We start from the raw sequence: 26,311 nt of genomic DNA on the forward strand, positions 1-26,311 counted from the left end.
TCTCCGAAGGCCCTGCCTTGGTGTTCCTGCTCCATCCCGAGAGGGGCTGCCCTGCCCCAGAAGATGCCCACCCTGCCACTCAAAGTGGAAGTAGAAGCTAACAGGGAAGGCGGACTGCACCCGCATCTCCCGAGTACCAGTCTGCTGGAGTCGAGGTGGCCGCTCACCATCTTCTGCTCACTACTCAGTGTTGGGGAGGGGGCGGGAGTCACTGCGCAGCGGGGTGAGAAGGCCTGGACTGGCTCTGAATGCATTGCTTTGCAAAATAAAACAGCCACCCTGCTCCATCCATGTAAGCACTTGGATAGCTGGGTTTGCAGGCTGCCTGCGTGTTTGCTGGGAGGGGCGAGCTGCCCTCCAGCAACTGAGTCTCAACACGATTTTTGTTGAACCTAGATCCACCTCAGGTGTCCATTGCTTAAAGGCCGTGCCCCCAGTTTTGTTCCAGTAGAAAGCTGAGTTCCTCCATCAGCAAGTGGGGAGCTTGTCCCCCTCAGTAAGCCAGCTGATGCGGAAGAACCCAGAGCACCTAAATTGTGCTCCACCTGGAATGTGCTGAAAGCCAGACAGAAGAGTGATGAGTAGCATTTAAAGCATTTTGGAAACAAAGAGGTCCATCCTGAAAAATGATTCTTTGCCACGACAAAGAATAGTGGTAAAATTAGATACCTTTAGGACAGAGAAGTCCTGTCATCTCTCAGCTTTGAGGGAAAAGCAACCAGGGGAGCCTGCCTTTGGCCCAATGACCTGGCCGCTGCTCGGGGTCAGGGGTGTGCTGTGTGGGGAGCTGCCTCTCTGGGAAGTCGCTGCTCATTCCTGGGCTCGGTCATCTTAGCATCCACCAGTCCATGGATGATGGTGCCCTGGAGGCTCGAGAGGATGAGAGCCCCTCCCACGAGCGGCAGCTTCACCTGCCCAGAGGCGACTCCTCTGAGCTGAGGGCTGCAGTCTTGGGGGCTGCACCACAGTGCCAGGCCTCAGGGAGACCGCTGGGAACGAGGTCTGGGCCGTAAGCATGGCGGGACTCAGTTGGGGCCTCTCGGGGAGCTGAACATGGGAACACACATGGAGAGCACACCAGGGCCTCTGCAGTGGGAGGCCTACTTTCAGGGGCGCAAAGTGGCTGAGCGGCCTGGGAGGCAGGCTGCTCCCTAAGGGCACGAGGCCGGTGAGCCAGCCGGACAGCAGGGCCATTTCTCTGCATTCACTGGAAGCAGCGAGTGTTTCTAGGATGGCTGCTGCAGCCCCAAAAAACTACAAAAAGGAATTCTGGGAGAGATGAGCCCCGCAAACAGGGTTCCCAGAGGCCCATGCCTGCTTGTGAGGCGTATGTGAAACACAGCACAAACTGTAAATGCAACTCCCTCGTCGGAGGCAGAGCGTAGGCCTCGTTCCCGCCACACGTCTGTGCCGGAACAGCACCTGGATGCGGACATGGCAGGCTCCACCCAGCTTCTCCCTTAAACTCTCCCAAGGATGAGGAAGAACCCCTCAGCAATCCAAATCCCCGAAGGGCACCAGAACCCACCGCCCGAGCTGTGCAGGTTACTGCTCATGGCGCCTCTGGGCTGTCCTGGGCTCTTGAGCCTGCTGGGGACATTCTGAGAGCAGCCCCTGCCATGGTGCCCCTCTGTCCTCCCAGGATTGTTCAGTTGGGTTATCTCTGCTCCTTTCAGGGACCCTTTGATGCGTCCAAGATGCTGGGACTCTATCAGCAGAGAATATCAGCAAAGCCCAGACATTCATTGTTTCTCCAAGTTTAAACATTCCTTTTTGTTTGAGGTATTCAAGACACATTTGTCAAAAAGCCATAAATTCCCAGCCCTTACTAAACCGAGGGGCCTGAGATTCCTTGGCTGGTGCCTTTGATGGGGCTGAGCACCGTCTCAGTTTGAGAAGTGCTGACCAGGCACCCCCCGCAGATGTACTGTGTGAATATCCTCTGTTTGAAAAGCCTGTTTTCACAAAATGGCAGTGGCGTGTTGGTGACTCAGGACTGAACGGGGTCACTTCACTGCAGTCATCGTTTTGAACAATTGTTTCAGGGCTTAGGAAAATCACGATGGATGGGGTTACTCCCTTCACACTGCTGGCCACTGGACAGATTCGTCTTGCCCCAAATGTTCTTTGAAGAGCAGGTGCCATGTGCTACGGACAAGTTTACGATAAGCCAGACCTGGTCCAGTCGTGACAGGACCACAGGCCGGACCTGATTTCTCAAGAGTCCCAAGTTCGGTTTAGTGGGAAAATGGTGGAGTTAGAGCACCTCTGGCTTTCTTGTAGAGAGAATGTACAATTTATCTTCTTACATAAATTAGGTTAAGGTTTTAGCAGGAGGCGTTAGCTTTAATTCACATTTGACCAACCAGAAAACTAAAGAAATTGGTATTTTGGGGATCAAATATTTAATCTAGCAACAATTACAGAAGCTATGGGAGTTTGCCAAACTGGATTATAGATAATTGTTACTATTTACTGTTCTTGATGGTTGAGAGTAAAAATCAGCTCTCTGCTTAAGCTTTGCAAACACTACCCATTTATGCTTCTATTTATTTGCTGAGCAGCTGGTGTGCATCGCGCCCACTCAGTCACGCACTGCACATGCACCGTCTTACCTTCACGGCATACTCGGCATCGGTAGCTTTATGCACACAGCGCTTGCACACGGAGTAGGAGCCCACCCCGATGTCCTCCTTGACCTCGTAGCCATCGGTGAAGTGTATGCTGTTCCCGTGCAGCTGCTGCAGAGAGACGGCGAGCAAGGTCAGAGCCCTTGTGCAAAGGCACTGCCACCAGCCCACAGATGTGGCACAGACAGTGGCTCCAGAAGGTGCATGTGGGGACGCTGAGGCCAGGGGTTAGTGGGCCCTCTGTTGGAGGTCACACAGCTAGTCAGAAATGGCCCCACTCTAAATCCCAACTTCCCTGACCTCCCGGGCTGTGACTCAGTTTTTAGACACTACACTGTCAGGTGGCCAGCTGGCTTCCCCCAAAGACCTGAGAACATGTGTCAGGGGGCAGAAGCCCTGGCAGGGCAGGGCGTGTGTGTGCTGCTGATGCTTGAGTCTAGAGGCACACCTGGATATCAACACCTGACTGACTATGACCCCAGAACGTCCCAGCCACAACCAGCTCTGCCTGCGTACACAATCCTGCACCCACTCGGTGCAGACAAAAGCCACCAATGACAGTCCCATCAAGTGTACACTTTAGACAGGCCATGTTTGTTCACAAGGCCTTGGGGAGAGAAATATGGAAATACAACACCTCCAGGTTAGCCTGACTCAATCCTTAAACCAAATTTCATTCAACTCCTTCTTAGAGTTCTTTATATCCAGTTACATTTATGAGGTGGAAGACTCCTTGTAAAAATGTCACCTTCACTGATCTCCCAGAGCGTACATTTCCCAACAGGGAAATGTCACCCACAAACTGAACCCTTGTCTCAGGGCGCCGGCTTGGCGGCGCGGTGAGGAGGCCCATGTCTGACCACTGTGGGGTCAGACACACCATGGTGACATTCTCCTTGAGACTTGTCCCTTCAGCATGGACGTGAGGCAGGGGCACACGTTCAGGCAGGCACTTTGACACCAGGAGGCCAGGCAGGAGCTGGGCAAGGATGGCACATCTGGCCTCGCTGACACGGCTCCCAGTCCGCGGGCAACTCTGGGCGGGCGCCTCCCACCCCACCTGCTGGAGGCCAAGAGTCGCGTGGTGAGGTTACCTGCACGATGGGGTGGGCGGTGGCTCTGTGCATGTCTTGCTGCGGGGACTCCTGGGCCAGGCTTGAGGCCACAAAGCTGAATCCTCTGAACAGGTGATGGGCGTTGGCACTGGGGGGCACACCCGGCGAGTCTGCTGGAAACAAGGAGGGGAGTCAGCCTTGCTGGGGAAACTCACTAATTTGAATTCTCTGATCAGTTTTACTCAAGTTATTTATTATGTCACACAGTTTGCCTTTGAAGCAGGTTGTGACTGAAGAGCTGAGGATACAGAAAAATCATTCTCGACATATTTACACATTTATAAGAGTACAATTTTCTAAATGCACGAGCTGAGCCCATGTCTGTGGTGAAGGGCAGCGGCGGCGATGTGGTTCTGAAAGGGCAGATGATCCCATCCTGTGTGTTAGGCTTCTGGACATACAGTGGGAGCATATTCTAGGAGCTTTACAGTCATTTTCCTCTTCTTAACTTAAGCCAGTGCTAAAGCTAGTTTACATCCCCTGATTGCACATACCAGCTGTCCACTGGGGCATCCCGACGGGCAAGAGATGCCCGTCTAAGATCTAAAAATCCATCAGCTACTGCGCAAGTCAGAACGTTTTCATGAGATCATCAAAGGTCATTTGTACCTGGTCTTGCATCTCCTTTTATCCAGCTCATGATTTTGCTCTCCTTTAAGTACTGTGCTAAGAACAGCATCTCCTAGATGCTATAAGGCATTTTAAATTCTATTTATGCCACCAATCACTTAGTCACCATGCAGCCACACCAATAGAATGTTTACATTCTAGATATTTAACCTTTTGTGAAGATCTGAACCCCAGCAGATCGCTCTGAGCTGACAGCCACCTCTGCTGGTTTTTGTAGGAAGCGGTGGCCCCAGAAAGTAGAAGGCATGGCCTATACTTCACACCCATTTGTTAGTTAAAAGACGTTACTTATTTGATCTACAAATGCTCCATTCACTAATGAAAGTGCATCAGTTCCAGTCCATGGGGCTGTGTCCTCCCAACCCCACCCCTAAACGTGCAGTGAACAAGCCCCATCTATGCTCCACCCTTAGCCTCTGAGGGGCTCACAGAGGATGGACTAGTTCTTAAATCTAAAACGCTAAGGAAGGATGCCAGCGCGCCCTGAGGCTGGAGGTTGCTTAACGGGGCTGCATCTGTCACGCCTGGTGGAGACAGCGGCACACAGCAGCCTGGGGGATTTTCAAGAGCAGGCTGACCTCGAAGCCAGAACTCTGCGCAGGAAAAGCAAAGAGCTCAAAGCCAGCCTGGGGTCCAAGCTGCCCCGGGGGACACCGGGGTCTTCAGAGCCACGACTGCGGTCTCACAGCGCATGATTTTCAGATTCTAAAATCTCCTCAGCTGGGCCTTGCTTTTTAATCAAGCTGCTCTAGGCTAGCACATTGGTAGGTTATTTCCAACACCAACAGCCTAAACCACAGGGAGCAAAGTGGTTCTGTTCCAACTTTATCTACTTGGTACCTGACCATCGATCTGTTTCATGATTCCCTTTAGAAATCAAAAGAAATCTCCAGACAGAAGTAGTGGGCAAAGAACCATGTATACACGTCATGCAGCTCCAGAAGTCACCAGGTGCCTCTACTTGCCTCGCCTGTATCTCCAGAAGAGGCCCAGGACACGCCATGACCGTCATGCCCTGACCATCCTGGCCCTCAACGTGACCGCCCGAAGATGGGCCTTCGACGGTGGTAATGGTTAAGAGAGCTCCTAATGCGGGGGTCGGGGAGGGGGGGCTGAGCCCACAGGTCTGGGGTCCTTATTAGAGGCAGGAGAGACACCAGGCTGTCTCCTCCCTGCACGCAGAGCAAGGCTGTGTGAGGGCAGAGGTGGCCGTACCCATGGGGGAGAGGCTCACCGGACACCAGAATCAATGCCTGCTGTCTGAGTGGCCCCGTCCGGCCGGGGTTACGGCAGCTGAGCACACTGAGACGATCACTGTGAGGCTGATCAGTTCTGACCAGACTCGACAGACCATAAGAGTGATTTCAGGTATATCATGAATGCTAAATCACACGTCCATCTGCCACGCCACACTTCCCAAACAAGTTTGTTTTCTGCATGAATCAGATGTATGGCTCACCCATCTATAGACATAACTGAGCCTCCTCTTCCCATGCACATGTACTAAATGAGAGATTTTCCTGGTCTGGAGGTGCTTTTCTCCTGTGTGTGTCCTTTTGGGAGAAAGGTCACTGGGCTGGAGACTCAACAAGGGGCGTGGGAGGGGATCTAAAGCGCGCTTGGGTGATGGGTGATGTCCAGCCTAGATGTTCCCTGGGGGCAACAGGGAATGCGTTCTACCACTTAAACCTTTATGACTTGGCAGAGAAAACAAGAAAATCAAACAGATCCCAAGTACCATCTATCCCTGTGGGTCAGGTCTGAGCACCCACCCTGGGAAGAAGCCCGGGCTCGCGGGCGCTCTGCCGGCACACACCTGTGGGCGTCCGCGCTGTGAACTCAGGGTCAAAGTGGAAGGTGTCCTCGGGCCTGCCCACTGCTGGTTTGAACGGCGGCTTGATCTCCTTCCTGTACAGCTTCTGAAAGGAGAGCAGCCCAGGCTGAGGACCAAAGAAGCCCAGGAGGGCCCGCAGGGTAGGGGAGCCGCTGCCTGCAGGGAGGGGCATCTTTACTATGTCCTGCACGCATTGCCATCTAAACAGCACCTGCAAACACTCTGACACACAGACGAACATACAACACACACATTACAAGTGATATATAATTATACATTCTATAGAGTCATGTGAAAGTCGCAGCTCCAGGTCTACGGGCTTGGGGACACGCTGTCCCCCCCCTTCCAGGGCAGTGTGAAGTCTGCATCCCGGCCCTGGGAGGCTGAGTCTTCCCTTCAAGCAGGAGGCCTGGACAGCCAGGTCTCACCCCTGACCAGCTGGCAGAGGGGAAGAGCCCCCTACTTGGTGCCCTCCTCCCTGCCCTGGTGACCTTGAGGCCAGCCCCTTGGACCCCTCGGCTCTGAGGAGACACTGCATACTGCCACTTGGAAATGACACAGGTCTTTTTGTGCTCTGGGGGCCCGGCACCTCCCTCGGGCACCTGCTCTGGCTGGCACCAGATGTGGGCGTCCAGACCCCTCTGCTCGCATGGGGCAAGTTGCACTTCTGGGTTCCTTCACACACTCTGGGTACTTCAACTGCGTCTAGATGGAGAATGAACCCTTCTAAGGCCACACTGGGTCCCCAGCTGACTCACCAATACCACCCTTGACCAAACATATAGAACACCCACAAGCCACACCATTACACTGTTTTCAATCTTGGGGAGTACAGCGATGCATTCTTTGGGACGGTTCAATTTACAGAGCAATATGGAGGCCTGTGGACTCAGGCTTGGCGGCGAGGCAGACGGTGCCGCAGGCAGTAGAGTGGCCTAAGGTCAGAAGGAAGGAAGCTGGGGGGCCTGGGGGGCCTGGGCGCCCATCTGAGGGCAGCTTCTGGAGCGGGGTGGCAGTGGGCATCAAGGGCGGGGTCTGGGCCCAGGGTGCTGACCTCCTGATGGAGGCTGAGAGGGGTTTCCGCTCAGGTGGGTTTCGGGCTGGGGAGTACCTAGGTTTAGTCAAATTGCCCTGCAAACCTGTGGCAATGGCCAGCGTGTCCAGAGGTCATACCCCTGGCCCTGGCATGGCAGCAGGCTTGGGAACCAGGGGGAGAGCTCGCTGCAGTCATTTAGCACGAGTTTTCCCAATCCTGCCCGATCACAGGGGCACCCCCGCCAACTGAGGTGCTGGCTGGAAACATCGATTCCCAGGCCCTTCTGTTTCAACAGGTCTGGAGCCCCGCTCTGGGGACAGGGTCCCGGTGGTGGGCAGTCTTAGGACATGGATGCTGGGACTCTCCTAGATGTGCTCCAAATCTCTCAATGCTGAAAAACAGGTATCACCCCGACTTTACAGACAAGGAAACTGATGGTAAGTTAAGGTGACACTAAGATATATATGTTGTCCAGGGTCGACTCAGGGGCAGACAGGAGGAGGACTGGGGTCTCCTGACTCTTCTGGTTAAGGGGGTGCTCATGAGGGCAGGTCCGCCGGGAGCAGGGGCTGCGGACTCCTGCATGCAGCACACTCTTCCAGAAGCCTCTGCAGCTGCCAGGACAGCAGCTGTCTGGGGATGAGGGGCTCAGGGGGTCAGTCCTGACTGCGGCCCACCGGGCCCCTACTTGGTTTGAGGAGCAGCAGGGGCTGGAGCCTGTGCACAGGTAGCTGAGGCTGTGCACTTGGAGCCGGTCGAGGAGACAGGAGTCAACTCTGCCCCGGTTATTTGGCCATTCCTGCCACAGTTACTCCTTAAACCCTTCCCAGCAGTAGAAAGATGCTGCTTCCCATGGGGGTCCAGGGCAGGGCAGGAACGAACTCCCCTGCATGCGCTTGTCAGGGGAAATCTAATCAGCAGAGGCAGCTCTGCACCCTGATTAAAACACTTATCCTTCCTAAGACAGATGGCTGGGCTCAGGCCTTCCCCCGGGCCCAGAGCTTCTCCCTCAGCGGTCTTCACGCTGCTTCACTAAACAAGTCTCTGTCCTTCTCAAGAAAAAGCACAGCCTCTCTCTAGGCAGGCATACGTTCTCCTGCTACTCTGGGGAGGAGCAGGGGAGGGGAGAGGGGGAGAGAGGGAGAGAGGGAGAGAGGCAGGGGAGAGGGAGGGAGCAGTCTCCTCCTCAGAGCCAAGGCACCTACGTTCACTGAGAGTGAATTTGCATGTGCATGTGCGTGCACACACACACACACACTCTCTGGTTGTCATTTAATCCAAATGAGAGGTGCTTGCATCTGGAAGCCAAAGCTCATAGGTCACCATTGCTCTCCCCATCCCAGTGCCAGTGGCAGGGGCCCTGCAGCAGGAAGAGGGGCCCGGCCCCAGCCTCGTAGCAGCAGGCAAAACAATCTCCTTGACCTGGTGCTCCTCAACCAAGGGTGCTTCTGCCCCTCAACGGGGCAGCCGACCACACCTGGAGATGGGGGCTGTCCCCACCACGAGGGCTGCCGGCACACGGTGGGCTGAGGCCAGCGTGCTGCTGGAGGTCCTACCCCCTCGCTTCTCCCCAGCCGTCACCAGTAGCAGAGCCATGCCTTGGTAAGAGTGGGGCTGGGGTGCCGGGGTGGCTGACACTCCCCTGGGACCAGGTGGGAAGCGTCCAGCTCTGCTTGTCGGCTATTGCCTCTACCCTCCCTCTGACAGGGGAAATCGGTGCTTCAAGAATACAAGCTACCCAGGAAAGCACGTCACCTCTGAGCAAGCCGAGCCCTGGGATACATCATTCATCTGTATCTGCCTGTCTTTGCCCAAGAGCAGCTCAGCGGTCCAGGATTGGCTCTGGTCCCTCATAGGGGACACATAGCGTCTGACTTTCCAAGTCTTTTCTCATCAGGAAAAAGACTTTGTAGAATCATAGTGTAGCGATACTGCTGCTGTGGACGTCACTTGGCGGAGGGCACTGACTCCTTTGATTGAAGCATTTAGTGAAAACTTGAGGGGGTTGCAGCTTCTCCACCCAGGGGTGCTGAATCATGTGGCTTCGCTCATGCTCGTTCTCATGCTGTTCCGTGCAGGGTCCCAACATCCTCCTCTGCACTGCATGCCCAGCCCTGTGGCAGAAGCCACTGGCCGCCCACCCACCGGACCCATCAGAGGGCCCAGCAAACACACGGCCTGTTTGCAGCATGTAAAAACGCTGGCTTTAGGCCATACCTTGTGCAGGCACATGGTTACTTTTCTTGCACTTCCTAAGCTTCCTCTGAAAGCTGTGCTGCAGCTGAGGAGACCCTGACTGACCAGGGGGAGAGAGTGGAGAGCCCACCAAGGCTTGTGGGTGGGCAGGGGCAGCAGGAGGTTTCCATGTTGGCCCGTCTGCCCGGAACACCGGTCCTTGTGCTGATCATGCTGTGAGCATCATCTGGCCGCAGAATACCCCCTCTCCATCCCTGATGGGGGTGCTGCTGGTCCATCCTGGGCCCAAGCAGGCAGCAAAGGGATGCAAAGGCCACGTGAGGCATTTGGAACTAGTCACTCCACCTGCACAGCTCCCTTACGCTTGTTGCAATCTTCAAGCCCATCAATTTCTTCCTGTTACTGGATAAGCAGATAAACCTCTTTCTCTGAGGTTTTAGAAGCAAGGTTTTTTATCTTGTTTCTCATGTAAACACTGCATAGGGGTAAATAGTGAGATGGCACAAGCATTTTGCATAGGGGTTTAAACTTGGAAAAATGTATTATAATTTTTACCCAGATTCCCCCGAGTCTCCGGAGCAACCCACCCCACACTACAGACAAGAAATGGGGTCTTGTGATCACACTCACCAAGCATTGCTTTAAAGCATCTCATTTGTGCAGGGTCTTAGGACGACACGAGGTGTAGTGATATTGCGAGGGACTCCATACTGCACGGTAAAGGCCAGGCAGCTCTGCGCAGGTGCACTCAGGTTTTATTTATACCTAGGACACCTTCAGACGACTAAGGGAAGGACATGGGGAGTAAAGTGAACATGTACCTGGATAATGGAATCGGAAACTGCTTCTAGCTCTGGGTCCCAGACCTCACACCTGTTTTCTGAAGGCAGTCTGGCTTCAGGCATTTCAGCATTAACACTCTGATTAGCCAGGGGGCACAGCTGTAGGGGATTCCTGAAATAGCAATGCGGAAATAACAGAGCAAGACGCGGAGTGATGCCGGAACTGAAGGGGCAGCAGGAGTTTAAGGATCCCAGCGCACCACGTGGCCCTAACGTGTTGGCGGCCGCGCAGCTCTGCCTGCACGGGTCACTCCCACTGGCAGCAATTCCCCCACATGTATCTGGATTTAGAGCCACAGAAAGCGAGGGTGACCATTCGCTGCACAGAGTCCTGCCAGGCTCCTTGAAAGGGGAGTGCTCCTGGTGCACTTGACACAGGAATACCTGGATGGAAATCCTCCTGCTGTGTAGAGGAAGGGTGCTGTGGACACACGCACTGTGAGACTCCCACCAGCAGCCGGCAGCTCCTGGGAAGCGAACCCCTGAGCTCTGCTCTGCAGTCCTGGGTAACCTGAGATGCTGCCAGGGAACCTAGAGCCGGCACTCTGCTCCCATGGCCGCCCACAGGCAGCAAGGCAGGCACGTGCCGCCGGGCCACTCGGTAACCTTCACCCGTGCCTCAGTCTCCCCCAGGAGTCCGTCCCACCTCACAGCACAATAACTCATCTGCTTGGGTTTCCAATGTAAAAGTAACAATGCAAGCATAAGATGCTGGCATTCATAAAAGCAGCAATGCTCATGAGTACTGAGCAGTCATGACGAGGGTTTAGCCAGGAACCCAGAAGCCGATCAGCAGGCCTCCCTCCCCAGTGACCACGTGTCCACGCAAGCACCTTTCCCACTGCAAGAGTGAGGCTGAGCTGGAGGCTGGGCCTGGATGGGCTCACAAGCCTGTGGCAATTAGCTTTTAGGAAGCTTATTCTGGACTTGTGCTAAATCTGTGTTCTCAGCACTGCTCCAGCCACAGGGGAAAAGTCCATTTGGCTGATGTGCTGGACGCACCCCCCCTCCTCTCGGTCTATAAGTAACTTGCAATTGTTCATTTAGCTGGTGAAACAGCAAGCTTCCAGGAAGAGAGCCTCCCCATTAACTTGCTAGTTACCCCACAGGACCAACGGGTCAATGGACTTATTCTGCACCAGTAGGTCCCCAAAGCCCCCAGGGAGAAATGTTGGATGACAGGTGTTTACTTAAAAAGAAAAACACCTGACTGGCAGTTTTGGGGCATGGAAGGATACAGAAAGGAAGTGAACACCCGTCTATTCTCCAGGCTGCATCGTGAGGCAGGCACAGGGTGGATCTCTAGGTCAGGGGACCTCTCCCTGCTCTGGGCGTCTGTGTGACAGGAGCAATGCCTCTTGGTATTTACAGTCTTCGTGAATCTGACTCTGCTGTGGTTTTCAGTTATCCTGGCTGCCAGAAATGCAATGGGTGCATCTGGACAACTGAGGAACACGGTCCGTTGGATGCCTGGGGACACCTTGCATTATTGTGGCTGTCCCCTAAAGCATGGGTTGGTGTTCTCCCTGGTGTGACAGGGGGCTGAGGTAGGCCACAGGATGCAGTTATTCCCACAAGTGGCTCTCATGGGAAGGCAGGCCAGCCTGAGAGGGGGATTGCTCTCAGCCCTGGCAAGGCCGGCAGTCGCAAAATAAGGTGCTAGTCCCAGTACATCTTTACTGGGAACACCTCGCCTCTCTCTCCATCCTCTGAGGCTGGACACCCACACTGCACATCTTCTGTGGCTGGACGAGGGTGTTTCTACAGCTTGAGGGCAGCCATGCCCTTCAGTTGCCACTGCACAGTCACCCTGCTTGCCTTGACATGGGCCAGAGCCAAGTATCATTTGTTAGATGAATGTGCATAAGTGGTGGGTCAGCGCCACCTTCCTGCTCACTAGCTGCCTCCAGTCAGCGCATGGGCTGGAATGAGGGCTGTCCATTCCTCTGGCCTTGCTTGTCAACCTCTGGCAAATGTAGAAATGATAGTAAATATGTGCAGTCCTAATAAGTTTGAAGGGCTTCTCTCAAAAACCAAACAAAAAATCAAATGAAATTAAAAGCTAAAAGCAACAAAAGAAATATCCCAACTTAATTCTTTGAAATAATGCAGAAATGCCACCTTCTTGGTGCAGAAACCTCATGACCACGTTTGCTCTCTCAGGAACTGTGTCCCTGTGACAGGGACGGGGGACCGTGTGCAGCAGAGCTGCTCTGACGCTGGCCTGGCTCTCACTGCGGGGCAGACACTGGGCAACTGCCCAGATCTTGGACAGCCTGGGCCTCCTGGAAGACACTCTCCAGCCTCACATCATGTTCAGGCCTTCACACTGTTCAAATCCCAAACATCTCACGGAGTTTTCTCGGCTCCACTGGTGACACGCCCAGCTCCCTGGTGGGCACCCCTTCTTGGCTGAGATAAGCACAGCAGACATCCCCTCCTGAGCCAAGTCCAGTGTGGGGCAGCCACCTGTGGCCAGGTCTGGACCTCCCCTTCCTCCCAGCTGCTGCCCCCAGGACCTCCCACCCATGCCAGTCCCTTTCCCGCTGGCCTGCCACCCCAGGTCCGGTGGCCAGCCCTGCCTCCCCCACCCCAGAGATCCTGACCTCCCCTGGGGCACAGCTGTGTTGGTGGGCTGAGGGTGCCACAGAGGGAGGAGAGGGAAGCCCCCGCCCAGGGCCCCCTGTACCCGGAAAGCCCTGGTGCCAACCCCTGCACTCCGTCACCCGCTCACTCGGGGTTGATTCAGGGCCGCCTCTGAGCCAGGCCATCTGAGGTGTGCAAACAGCATGGAGCAGGACAGACAGATTCCTGCTGTCTTGGAGCTGAGGTCCCAGTGGCAGCAGACAGAAAACGATGAGCACAGTGAGTGAGTGGTGGCACGTGGTACACTGGAAGGCGACAGGGACACGGGCAGCCGAGCAGGGCCAGGGCAGGCAGGAGTGGTGGTTCTGGGGGTGCCGGCAGGGTGCGTCTCGGCAAGAAGACTAGAGGAAGTGGGCTGCTGGGGCACATGGGCGCGGGCCGAGCCTGCCAGCATAGTAGTCTCCTGGTGACACAGCGCACCCCCTTGGTTCACAGCCCCTCCCCAGCCACGTCACCATCCCCTGCAGGACTCCCGGTCACACCCATGGCTCTGCCCCCGTGCCTTGGTAAATGCCAACATGCTCATCAAGGCTGAATGAATGGACACATGAGCAACAATCAACTACCCTGCTGGCTGTGGGTGTTGGGGAACTTCCTTCAGAAGACATGACTGCCAGCTGACCCGAGGGCTGGACCCCAGCACCCGGAGGCCCTCACCGCCTCCCATCGTTGGAGTGTGGGTTCTGCCTGCCTTCCCGGCTCCCAGAGCCGCACCAAGGACACAGCCTTGACGTAGGGAAGTGGTGTTGACACCCTCTGGTCTGTGTACGCGGCTGGGCTCAGGCTAGGCTTCTGTAAGCCTCTGAAGATCTAGTGGGCGGGTGCAGAGATCCCGCGTCCTGCCCAAGGCAGCCTGTGTGTAAGCTCCCTTGACTACACCCACCACCTGCCAACCTGGGGCCTGCCTCCCTCTGCTCTCTCCCTGCCCCCTACCCAGGGGCTGTGTCGGGCCACATCTGGGAAGCTCCCCCAGATCATGAACCAACAGTGGGGGGTGGGGGGAGGGAACACACGTGGTGGAGGAGTCCCCAGTGCACATCCTCCTGGGAGGGGAGGTCCCCGGGGGTCAGCTCCTGGCGCTCCCGGGTGCTGCACTGAGCCAGCCCAGGCTGGGCAGCAGCACACAGAGCACCACCAAGCTAACCAGGCCCGCCTGAGGTCCGACTCCCTCATGCAGCAAGGTTTCCACAAGCAACTGCTCCAATTCATAGGCAATCAACTAAAACTGACGTCCAGGTGCCCCGTGTGCTGAGGATGCGCCCCCTGTGAGCCCGTGCTTTCAGGATAGCCAAGCCCAAAGGGTCTCAACAGGTGGCAGTGGAGGGCATGTCCTGAGTTCCTCGGCTGCCCAGTTTTTCTGGATGCAACGTGATCTCCGTTTCATCTTTGAACAAGCTTTTTCTACCTGGCCAGGAGGTCATGGATATGATGAAATTTTCCATGCTTCTCTCTAATCTTACCTTTGAAAAAAGCCTAATCTGATAAAGGTTCTATAATCAAGACTATGAAACAAGGTTTCCTGGGGCTCTGTTTGGGTGAGGTGTGAATGAGGGAAGATGGGCGCTCTGAACAGCTTCATCGGGTCTTTGTGTTAAAACCTCAGGGCAGCAGGTGGGGCCGCCCTCACGGAAATCCATCGAGGCACCAGACACGTGGGGATGTGAGGACAGAGGGGGAGACGAACACACGTAACACCCACAGCACCACAGAGAACTTTTGCTCTTTCTTTGCATTCTGTAAAAATGCCCTGAGATTAGCCTGTTAGTGCAGGAAGGGAAAATGTAACGGTGGTTACCCTGCAGGGGGTGGGCAAGAACTGCCACAAGGATGCTTCCTTCCAATCCAAAGCACAGCCCAGGAAGTGGACTGGGCAGAAATGGGGGACTGGACATAGACAGTGTCTAGCCCCCAGGGTGTTGAGGTGGCTGGCTTGGGGAGCTGGGCACGGGCACTCCCTCCTAAGTGGTTGGCCACGGGGTATGGCACTGCCCACCCTCCTAGGGCCCCTGCACCCTTTCCTACCAGGCGTGACATCTGGACCTCAACTTCAGAAAGAATGCTAAGTCAGTCTAGCCAGCAGCCCACCCTTCCTGCCCCAGGCGTCTGAGCACCCTGGCCTGCCTTCAACAGGATCCTGTAGGGCCAGCCCAGCCTGGCTGCCCAGCCCCCGCCCCCAGTGGCTTCGAGGCACCACTGGACCCATCCTCACTGGAGCACCACAGTGCCCCGCCCCCATCCCCATGGCCCCCGTCCCCACCGGCGCACCTCAGCGCTCCCCACAGCCGTTGCCCCAGCCCCTTCTCCACTGGCCCCCATCTCTACGCCCCTTGGTCCCCAGTGGTGCACTGCAGAGCTCCCTGCAGCCCTTGGCCCTTCTCCACTGGCCACCCGTCCCCATGGCCCCCATCCCCACGGGCACACCGCAGCCCTCACCCAGCCCTCAGACCAAGGCCTCTCTGGGTTGTCACCAAGCACCACCAAGAGCTCTGCCTCTGACACTCTGGGTGACACTGTTTCCTTAGCCCCCAGGACTGTGGGGGCCTGCACCCCAGAAGACGGGGTATGATACAGAGCCTGGGACACCCAGCACCCAGCCACCTAAGGGGGTCCACGGCCTCTTGCTGAGCCAAAGGTGATCCCTGTTCTGCCCTTGATGGGTGGGAGCCGCTGCAGGGCCACCTGAGCCAGTCTGTGAACGGCAAAGGGCTCAAGGGACCTCAGACCAGGAGCCGCGGGAGGGCCAGGCGGTCAGGACTCCAAGCGCCCCCCTCCATGTGAAGGCCTACATCTGCCTCTCGCTTATCCCAAGCACCTCATGGGCCCACCCGGCGCCCAGTCACATCCCTGTCATTGTGCAGTGGGACTATGACGTGCAACTTACGTTCCAGTCTATGGTCCCAAAGAAAGGGTGCCGCTTGATCTCCTCCACTCCATCGATGCCAGCACCTGCCGCGACAGGGCAGAGGGAAAGCCTCAGAACAAATGTGCCTCGGCGCGGCCCTGAGACGCAGCGGCTCTCCCGGGGAACGCACCCTTTGGCCCTGCTGCTGTGCTGGAAGCCAGGGCAGGGCGGGGCGCCTGGATACCTGGGGGCTGGAGGTCCTCGCACCCCCTGCATTTGGGATGCCCGTTAACGCCAGCCCCTGGCTGGGCCTCCCAGAATGGTGGGCGGGCACAGGGGGTGCCCAGCACCTGCACGGCTGCTCTGGGGTTTGCAGGGAAGGGCGGGAAGCGGGGTCCTGAGGAAGCAGCTTCCGGCAAGACAGAAACCTGGGCACCGGCACTGGCTGAGCCCAAGGCAGGGGGTGCCAGGGCCCCCCAAGACTGCCGCTTTGTCATTTCCACCAAGCCCGTCTCCTCAGTCACTGCTTACATCAAGTCCTAAGCCCCATGGGGGGGAGGGCAATCAGGAGCACCGGGGGCTTTGGCGAAACCTTTGCCTGCTACTGTGATGTCAGCACACGTTGGCCAAAGCCTGGAACTGTCCAGTGAGCCCACAGCACCTCGGATGGTCTTGGTGATGGCAAGGAACCCTGCCATCATTGTAACAAAAGCACTTATGCCATCGGTCTCACCAGGGGACCTGTGGGGCATGAGGGTGTGCAGGGAGCTCGCTGAGCGCTGCCCAAGCTTTCTGTAAACTTAGAGCTGCTCTAAAAATAAGTCCATTAAAAACACAAACCCTAAGGCCCTCAGAACTCTGCGTTTTCTCCAGACTGGGAAGGTCCAAGAGGTGCCAACTCCTTCCTGTGAGTCAGAGTGGGGACCAAGCAGGCAGGGCATGGGACCAGCATCACGGACATAGTGGAGGTACAGGGGTGACTCCAGCCAGAGCCTGGCCCAAGTCTGGGGAGACAGGACCTGCGTCCCACACGGCCACCTTCTGAGAGGCCAGGGCTTCCTGATCTCGACTGGAGGCTGCTGACCCGTCCCCACAGAGCTGGATCCCAAGCCTGCTCTGCTGTCCCCAGAGGCTGGCGGCTGGGGTGCTGGGAGCTGCAAAGACCCTTGGGAACAGGAGGAGGTGGAGGACAGTAACAGGCTGAGCAGTTGGTCACCACGGTGCTGCTTCCCCAGCTACACTGCCTGGTCTAGGTTGGGTGGGGGTTCCAACAGGGTGCAGGGTACCTGTCATCATTCCTACTTTTAAGGGAGGAAATAGGCTGACGCAGGCGGGTGACATGCTCAAGGTCAAACCAGAGCTCACGAGGACCGGGCTTTGGGGGTGCTCTGTCAAACCTGCTCAAGGGCCCCTGGCCAGCTCCCACCCTGACCTCAGATCTAATCCGGTCTTTCTTCCGAGGATCGGGGACAGTAGATGTAAAGGAAACACACAGTTCGGTCCTGGGCTTGGCTCCTGGCACCTGTGACTTCCCAAGTGCTGGAGAAAAGGTCGGAAGCATCTTGCTCTCTGCTGCAGAACTGGCTCGAGGTGACAGGGGCTTTCCTCACTCCTAACAAGCCACCTTCAGAACCACAGCTTAATTTACACTGAGGTGACTGTTGGGAAGTCCCTGAGGATGGGGGCCGGTCACTAGGGGAACCCACCACTGATCAGGGACTTCAGGCCCCACCCCTGGTATCCTGGAGGGGAGCGGACTGGGGCTAGAGGTTGAATCAATCACCAGGGGCCAATGACTTAATCAATCACGCTGATATAAGGAACCTCCATAAAACCCCTAAGCAATAGGGTTCTGAGGGTTTCTGGGCTAGTGAACATGACAGCGTCCATGCACTGGGAGGGCAGCCCTTTCCACAGCCCAAGGGGACAGAGAAACACCAGCGCTCAAGGACCCTTCGGGACCCTGCCCCATGCACCCCCATCTGGCTGCTCACCTGTATCCTTTCAAGTATCCTTTATAATAAATTGGTAACAGCAAAGTGCTTTCCTGAGTTCTGTGAGCTGGTCTAACAAATTATCAAAGCCAAAGAGGGGGTCTTGGTTGGTCAGAAGCACACAGGACAACCTGGGATTTGATTGGCGCCTTGTGGCACACAGACCCACCCCATGGCTTTGCATGGCTCTGGGTAGTCAGGCCAGAGCGGAATTGCATCGTAGGACACCCAGTGGGTATCTACTGAGAACTGGAAAATCTGTTGGCATGGAAAACCCAGGCATCTGGTGTCAGAAGCCCTGGTCTACATGCAGCATCAGCTTTTCTTCTTCAAGGGCCTCACCCCCGAGGACCTTTGGATTTCCATGTCTATCCCCCACGTCCTGTAACCCGACCTGAACCCCCAGCACTTGGCTGTCCGGGATGGGCGGCCAGACTGCTGTTGTGATAAAACGTTGAGAACGAGCAAACGGTTTGACTTCCAATGCAGTCCTGCCTTGTGCCCACCTGTGTGCTTGCCTCCTTTGACGAAGATCAGAATTACTGCATGATCCTCTGGTCATGACAATTAAGTAAAAACTACCTTGGATTTGTACCTCTTGGTTCTTTTCCTGGTGGCTGCCTGCTGACGGTGGTGGAAGATCTGGGCACACGCTTCAGAGCCTCACGGCAGCACACACCGTATGCAGGGAAACTCGTCCGTGTATTTCCGTGAAGACTCTACTTTGCATTTTGTACTCATTATATTGTAGTCTCATTCGTCATTTGCAAATAAGGTCTTCAGGAATTGAAATGCGGCCCACAGGAAATGCAGGTTATTTGTAACTACATATTCTTGGCTGGTACACACCTGGGCTCCCTGGATCGTAATCACCAATTTGTATCTGCACCTTCTTTCTCCCATTGCAGTGAGATCTGGCGCTGTGCTGCGCTCTGCGGCTTCAGTAAACAGTAGGCAGAGCATCAGCTAATGCTCTGGCCATCACTCAGAAATTACCCGTGTTTCCAAGGGAAGCGCGCACAGCAGGGAGGCTGCTGCACACAGTTCTTTGAAGCCTCGTGTGTCTGCCTTCCCGGGGCAAACTGGGCACTATTTTGGATTCTAGATTTATTTATCCTCTCTTGAAATGTGTTGTATAGGCTGTTTTGTACTTGTCGACCTCTTGTAACTGAACACATGTGACAATTGAGCAAAGTTTTGTGCTAGAAGAGTCGGGAAATTTGTGCTAGTCTCTGGGACGGTGGTCAAATGCAGGGGAGCCTCTTGCTGTCCCCAGAGGTGGCTGTGGTTCACCTAGATCACAAAGAACTGCAAGAGCAGGTTGTCACAGACAGGGATGGTTAGGACAGAAGAGCAGTACTTCCTTTCTACCAGGCTTGGTGAGTTCCCATTAAGCCCCCTATGCCAGGTAAAAACGAATTAAAAAGTTCGATGGAGCAGCAGATTCAAGAATTCACACTTAATTTCTGTACTAGTATTTAATTGCTTTCACTCTATCACTGTGGTCTGTCCCCAAACTGGAACATCACTGCATGTGTTTACACAGACACTGCAGCTGAGGGTGCCACTCTGTAACAGGTGGGACTGTCTCATTAATGCTTCTGCTGTGACAGGGGTCTGTCTTTCTGGCACCATCATTTCTAGCTTTCTGCTCCACATGTTAACAAAGGGGGACAAAAGGCAGCCCCCGTCCCCCACATTCACCAGTTTGTGACAGAGCCACTCCAGCAAATGCAGTGTTTGAAGGGGAAAACTGGCTCCCCAAATGCTCGAATCACTGTAGGAAAGGAGCCTGACTTCTTTGTCCTGCTTCAAGGAATAAGGGCACCATGTCCTTATTTCTCCGGAGTCCAGTTATACCCCAGGGAGGTCAGGCAGTGAGCGTGGGCAGCCAAGGCCTGGCAGAGGTTTACCTGGGCACCAGCCAAGGTTAAAGGGACACGGGAGGCAGGTGCAATGTCTGCTACTGTGGGAAGGAACTTCCACATTTGCTCACCCATTCATACGTACAGCGTCTGGATTTCATTCAAGAACGCAAAGGCGGCCTGATTTTCATAACAAAAACTTGCTATTGAAACAAAATTTTCAATCTTTGGCAGCATTACTGGTGGAAAATTGTGTAAAGTGTCCTCTGATGCTCTGCAGACCCTAAGGGCACCTTCTCCTCCTATGCAGGACCCAGACTTGCCTGATGCCTTCCTTTCTGGGCTTTCCAGAGGCAGGCCAATGATCCCTTTTCTCACGGATTCTTCGTTTTCGCAATGATCTTGGTAGAAGGTTTAACAATACCGGTTAAAGCATCAACAGCAAGGTTCCAGCCTCCCTCCCTTCCTGCAGGTAGGGATCCCATCTACTTCTGAGCACCTGTGTGGGCACATCTGGAGAAAACAGTCTCTGCAGCAGATTACTTGATAGGCACATGCTTTACACACTTTGTTATTTTCAACCGGCCTCACGGAAAGGCGGAGCGAGTGCACAGCCCGACTGTCAGTCAGTGGCTCCTCTCCTGGGACGTCCTCACCCACCCAGGGTGGTCCGGACAGCACCAAACATTTGCTTCTGGGTGCACTTGAGGGGTAAAAATGGCCAGAACTCTTACAGATAGGAAGGCGGAGCAGTCACGGTGGAAAACAGTGAGTGGTTTCTTAAAATTTAAAAACAGAATTACCTTTCCATCCAGCAATTCCACTTCTGGGAATTTACCCAAAGGAATTCAAGGTCTTGAACAGACACTTGTGTGCCCATACTCCGAACAGTCAGATGGTGGAGGCAATCCAAGTATCCACAGATGAATGGACAGATGAACAAAGTGTGGAAGAGCCGCTCAACGACTACTGAGCCTTGAAAAGGAAGGGAATTCGGACAGACCTTGTGGATAGCAGGCTCAGTAAAATAAGCTAGGCACAAAAATACAGATCCTGTAGGATTCCACTTATATGAGGCACTAAGAGGGGTTGAGACAGAGAGACAGAAAGTAGAAGGGCGGGCGCCAGGGCCGTGGGGGGGCGCGGGGTTCAGTGGGGCAGGATGACAGAGGCTCTGGGGGTGGACAGCTGGGGCGGCTGCACAGCAATGCGAGTGCTTTATACTCCTGAACCCAACCCCTAGGAAGTTGTCAAGATGGTATATTTTGTATCTATCTTACACAATTAAAAAAAGGGGATAAAATATCACAAAGAATTGTACAGGTACATTCTCATGAAAAAGTGCAGAGACACTCAGGGACAGCAAGAAGATGCCTCTCTGAGCAGCCCCTGCGTCACACAGCAAAATCTTTAGTCACCGTGGAAACTGCTACCTGTGTGGTAAATACAGTAGTATTTTATTCTTTAAGACTGTGGTGTTATATAATTATCTTTCTTCTTGTGTTTTTCTAAATCTTGACACTTTCTGTCCAAGTTTTCTAAAGAATTAAAATTCCATATAAAATTCAATGAAAACAAGCTGAGATTCTTACACAATTCATTAAATCCAATTACAGTGGGGCTTTCAGGAGCTCTCCTTAGGGGAAAAAGGAAAATTACATCCTCAGCCCAAATTAAAGGAGAATCGAGCTGTCAGTGAAGATAGTTCATTTCTCAGGTGAAACGGGCCAAGTGCTTCCTTACCATAAGTACAAGCACAGCTACAAGGGCTTCTCCTGTCAAATATTTTCAATTTCTAATTAAGACTTTGAAAAGCTAAATGTGGCCTTTGTTGTTGCAGATTAGAAATAAATAAACCATGACCGCTCAGCTCTGATTCATGGCTTTTAATGTAGATACTCATGTCTGCCTTTGTTCTAGAAACAAGCCGAAGCCACTCTGAGTGTGAGTGGACAGGTCTCAGGGTGCCGGCTCCAGAGGGAAGCTCTGCTGGCACTTCCATGAGCGATCACGGTGTGGGCTCTCTCCGTGTCCCTTTGTCTCTGCAAGTGCACGCCAGGCACTGACAGCACCGTTCTCTACGCTACTGGGGTGGTCACCAGCTTCTAGCAGGCAAATCTGTGCCAGCTCCTGGGGTCCCAGCACCAGACCTGCTCCAGCTAGTAAATGGGTGAACTTAAGGGCATGGTATCCCCTGTGACTGCCGGGGACCCAGCTGCCCTCCCCAGCGTCACGGCACTTGGCAGGGAGGTCTGTCCCAGTGAGCAGGAGCCTGTTGGGAAGGGGATCATGTGGGGTTTGCAGCACTTAGGCTCTCCCTGGATCTGGAGGAAGGAAAGCGTTTTGTAAATGGTTTACGTATTTTTTTGTTTTGGGAAGCCAAAGCCTGTAGAACTGCTACCGGGTTCATCTTACAGCAGCCACGCATTACCGTGGGCCTGATTCTAGTAAGTGCCAGTGAGCAAACAGCAAGAACGGCGTCTCTCCCAGGCCGACCCTATCACAGGGGAAAGAAGGTATTCGTCATGAGAGGAGAAAGTAAGTTAGACAAGTGAACCTCACTGAGTTCCCCAGGTTCAAAGTGAAGCCTCCTTGCAGGGAGGGGATTTCAGTGTGGAGAGAGAAGAGTGGGGAGGGATGGAGAGAGCCACACCCTGCTGTACACTTCTGAGCCCGAGGTGGGCACACAGCCACTCCAGAGGACTCTAAACAGAAGGGTCAAATGCGGGGCCTGTTGGTAACAAGCTGTCTCCCAAAGGGGGCCGGGTCAGCCCAAAGCCTCCCAACCACCTGACAGACAGGCATGTCTGAAACACCTGCCCTGGGGTGGACACGGTGGCACAGACCACAGGGACAGGCAGGAGGGCCGTGGGGGGCCATACAGGGCATGGGGGCAGGTGAACTGGGCCATCCTGGGGTGGGGAAGGGTGCTCGTGGGACCTGTGCAGCGGGGCTGGAGACGCCTGTCAGGAGCTGCCCTGTGCCCACAGACTGAGCACAGGGAGAGGAGGCATTCCCTGGGCAAGACATTTCTACCTTCATCTACAAGGGTGGGTGCAAATTAGACCAACTCTTCAGGGAAATTTCTGCACAGAGCCCTGCTCAGACCCAACACGGTGAATGCAGTTTCCTGCACTGTCAGGAAGGCCACGGGAGACCCCAGATGCACTTTGAAAGGTACAAAATGTCAAACCAGTGCAAGATGCTGGAAGTCACTAGTGGAAGACACTTTGTAAGAGGAATGCTGGGTGCATGCACAAAATCGCAGTGACTGTGCGTGTACAGACAGGACGTCTGTGCAGCGTGTGCTGGGCCCGGGGCACAGGGAGGGTCTCCCAAACACCACTGCTGTCTTTTCTGCTTTTCTTCACAAGGAAATGGATAGTGATGATGCAAGGACACTGACAGTTAGTCTCCAAACCAGAATCCAAGCATTTTAGAGCCTATGGAAGATACACACTATTTTTTCATTTCACCTCAGTTCAACAAATGTTCCTGGGCTCTCTGCATGGTCCAGGAGCTGAGACAGGATGAACCACAGACAACTTCTGCCTTCATGGAGCTCCTCCTCCACCGAATACCCCCTGCAGCGGACCCTGGTGGCGGGCTAATAAAACCTTTCCCGGTTCCCTTTTCCTTCTACCCCGAGGACAAATACTTGTTCTCCAGCCTTCCTTTTAGCTAGAAGTGTCACGTGATGGTTTCTAGCCAGCGAGAAGTACAAGGAAGTCCCAGGGCTTTGAGAAATCACCTGATTGAAGGACAGATGCAGCTGGCCTCACCTATTTCCTCCCTTCAACATGAATGTGATGGCTGGAGGCACAGCAGCCATTTTATGATCACAATGAGGATGAAGGGGCAGTGCAATAAGGATGGTAAACTACAAAGACAGGCAGATCTGGGCTTTTGGTTACTATAGTTCAGCTGCCGGCCAAGCCAATGGTTACAACCCTCTGCCACCACATGGCTTGTTAATGTGAGAAAAATGAGTTCAGTTCGAAAATTTAAATTAGCTGGGTTAATTTAAAATTTAAGTGCTCTGTGCTTTGCGCTAAAAACAATTCTTATGGATACACATCTTTTCATAAGCAAATCTAGTACGTTTCTCCCTTTACCTCTGAAGCACTGTAGTGAGGGTTTATATGAGGTGACTTTATTGTGCAAGAACTGTGTGCACCACTGTTAGCTCACCATCACCACCACCCTGGGAGGAACAGGAGGTTCAGGAAGAGAAATGCCTTGTTTGCCTGGTTTGTTGAAGACCCAACCAGGCACAGGACCATGAGAGGCTGCCCGCTGCCCCCCGTGGCCCCCCTGGCCAGGCTTCTGGGCTGGGTGGAGAAGCCATACCTAGGTGGCTGGGGTAGAGCTCTCAGGATGGGGTCACAATCAAAGGTGCGGCAGGGAAACACAGCAGTTGTGAGGACCAAATATTTAGATGATCGGTGAACCCAGCTCTAGACAAGGTGGGCTTTACGGATTTAGAAATTTCTGGAGACAGCATGCAAAGGTGTCTGTGTGCATTCTGGGTGGTCATGGCTCTGCAGACCAGGCTCTGGGACAGGAGCACCCTGCCGTGGGTTAAGATCTGCCCGCTGGATGGCAAGTTGGCCATGGAGTGGGAGGGGATTTCAGCGTCACACCTACACTGAGACTAATGACAGGTTAATTCACAATCCAGGAACTCAGACCAGAAACTGCAACAATTATGACCTTTGTGTGACACTAGAGACACATTAGAGGGATGGCAGTGCACAGACTAGCTGAGGGACACATTTGTGTGTTCTGTCTCAAATTTGCAGTCACAACTGAGAAATGCTGCTTCACAGCCTCCCCGGAAACCACAGTGATGACCGTGAGGGTCTGAGCACTGGGGAGGCCCACGCCCCCACATTTGGTAAAACAGAGGTAAGGCAGCAATTTCAGGACAAAGGGTCAGACATGGGGGCCCATGCCCTTAACCACTGTATGCACACCTGGGGCTGAGGCGACCCTCCACCTTGCTCAGCGGTGCTGTGGGGGTCTTGCCTGCAGCAGCTCTGGGTTGAACATGGGGAAGCTCTCCTCGGCTCTTCAGAACCCTGTTTGTTTATGGAGGCATGCGCACCCAAGGAGCAGGCCAGAAGTCCTGAGGGGACCACAGTACAGCCACTTTCAGGAGGTGCGTGCTCAGAACCAAGGGCAGTGGCCCTTCCTGGATCACAGCCCAGAGGACCTCAGCATGCTCAGGTCCCATCTGGGATGTGCTGAGGCCCCAGTAACACGGGGCAGAAATTCTGCTCATCCCTCAAGGTTCCTTCCTATGACCAATTCAATCCCACAGCCTGAGCCAGCCCTGCTATGGACACCAGGTGTGCCCTGTGCCCAGGCCTCTGGGCAACTTGCAGCCCCAATGGCACCTGGACGTGTTGGCAGCCCAGGACCAGAGCTGCTCTCTTGGGAGAGCCTCAGCCTTCCTCTCTGACCACATGAGAGTGTCCTTCAGGGGGGCCACCTCTGGCCGGTATGACCAGTCCTGGTCCAGCCCAGCCTCTGGGCCTTTATTTGTGGCAGCCCCATGAGATGTGCAGGGTCACCACGCTGGCTAGATCTAATCCTGCTCCCTGGACCACAGCCTCTAACAGGTGCACCCACGGGTCCTGTGCTGGGGGCAGTCAGGGATGGCCGTGTGGGTCCATCCACGCCCCTTGCAGGGACCTGCTCTGATGGAAACAGGTATGGGTTGCACTGTGGAGTGCAGTCAGACTCTGTGGCCTGGCACCTCTGCATCTCACACAGAGCCTGGCATCTCTCTGGCCTGTGTCTGTAGGGCTCTGGGGGCAAGTCTGGAGACAGTCTGGGCTGCAACCACAGCAGGAGGGAAAGGCTACTGGCATCTGAGGGAGGAGACCAGGCTGCTACACCCTACGATGCTCCAGCTGGCCTCCCACGAGGAGTTACCCAGCCGTGACGAATCGTGGCCATGGTGCAGACATCTGGCTGCAGGCCAGCGTACATCACTGGCCGCCCGTAGGCCTCGTACAAATGGGCCATAATGTACTCAGCAGTTTCCTTTAATGATTGACGTTTACTTTTCCTCCAGGTCTTTGATAAACAGAAAGATTGTCCATAAGTGTTTCTTATACATACAACTTTAAGCTGGCATGGGCATTTTTGTTAGACTTCTAGAAGTAAAATTTCTCAGTAAAAGATTGTATACAATTAAAAATTTTGGTAGGTTTTGCCGAAGTGCCAAAATGTTGCACCGATTAGCTCTCTTAACGACAGTGGACAGGAGGGTCCACACCCGGGCAACCTGGCCATACCAACGTCTACAGTATTTGCCACCATTCTGGACAACAATGGTGCCTCATTTTAATTGCTTCTCCAGTTTCTCATGTGGGCTGGTGCCAGTTCGGGCCACCTCCTCCTGCCTCTGAGAAGTTTTGCTTCGTTACTCACCACCCTTCACCATGCTTAGCACATGTACAAGGAAGGTTTCTGCCGGCTCATGTGAGGAATGTGTGCCAGGTGGTGCACAGATTTCAGTAGATGCATTATTTGTGGAATTTTAAAATATCCAAACACATTTCTAGAACTTCCACTGAAATTCCCAGCTATGAGAAATCTTTCTGTAAAGAATTTTTTTGAAAATGAGTTAGTAGTTAACATTCATATAAATCCTGATTAGAATGTGTGTTG

The 26,311-nt window shown here is 54.3% G+C and overlaps 1 protein-coding gene across 11 annotated transcripts in view; it reads right to left on the reverse strand.

Moving 5' to 3' along the window:
- The window catches only part of RPS6KA2 (ribosomal protein S6 kinase A2), a 291,734-nt gene that overhangs the window by 16,498 nt on the left and 248,925 nt on the right, over positions 1-26,311 (reverse strand). For 9 of the 11 annotated variants that reach the window (XM_073219882.1, XM_073219881.1, XM_037020845.2 and 6 more), the window contains 4 exons: positions 15,811-15,875; positions 6,192-6,294; positions 3,725-3,858; positions 2,616-2,741 (listed from right to left, as the gene is read on the reverse strand). In XM_073219882.1, the coding sequence (XP_073075983.1) occupies positions 2,616-2,741; positions 3,725-3,858; positions 6,192-6,294; positions 15,811-15,875 (428 nt within the window). The remainder of the gene's footprint in view (positions 1-2,615; positions 2,742-3,724; positions 3,859-6,191; positions 6,295-15,810; positions 15,876-26,311) is intronic. The other 2 variants (XM_073219883.1, XM_037020849.2) reach the window with 1 other exon arrangement.

The sequence above is a fragment of the Manis javanica genome, chromosome 13 (assembly GCF_040802235.1).
Source record: "Manis javanica isolate MJ-LG chromosome 13, MJ_LKY, whole genome shotgun sequence".
In the NCBI taxonomy this organism is placed as follows: domain Eukaryota; kingdom Metazoa; phylum Chordata; class Mammalia; order Pholidota; family Manidae; genus Manis; species Manis javanica.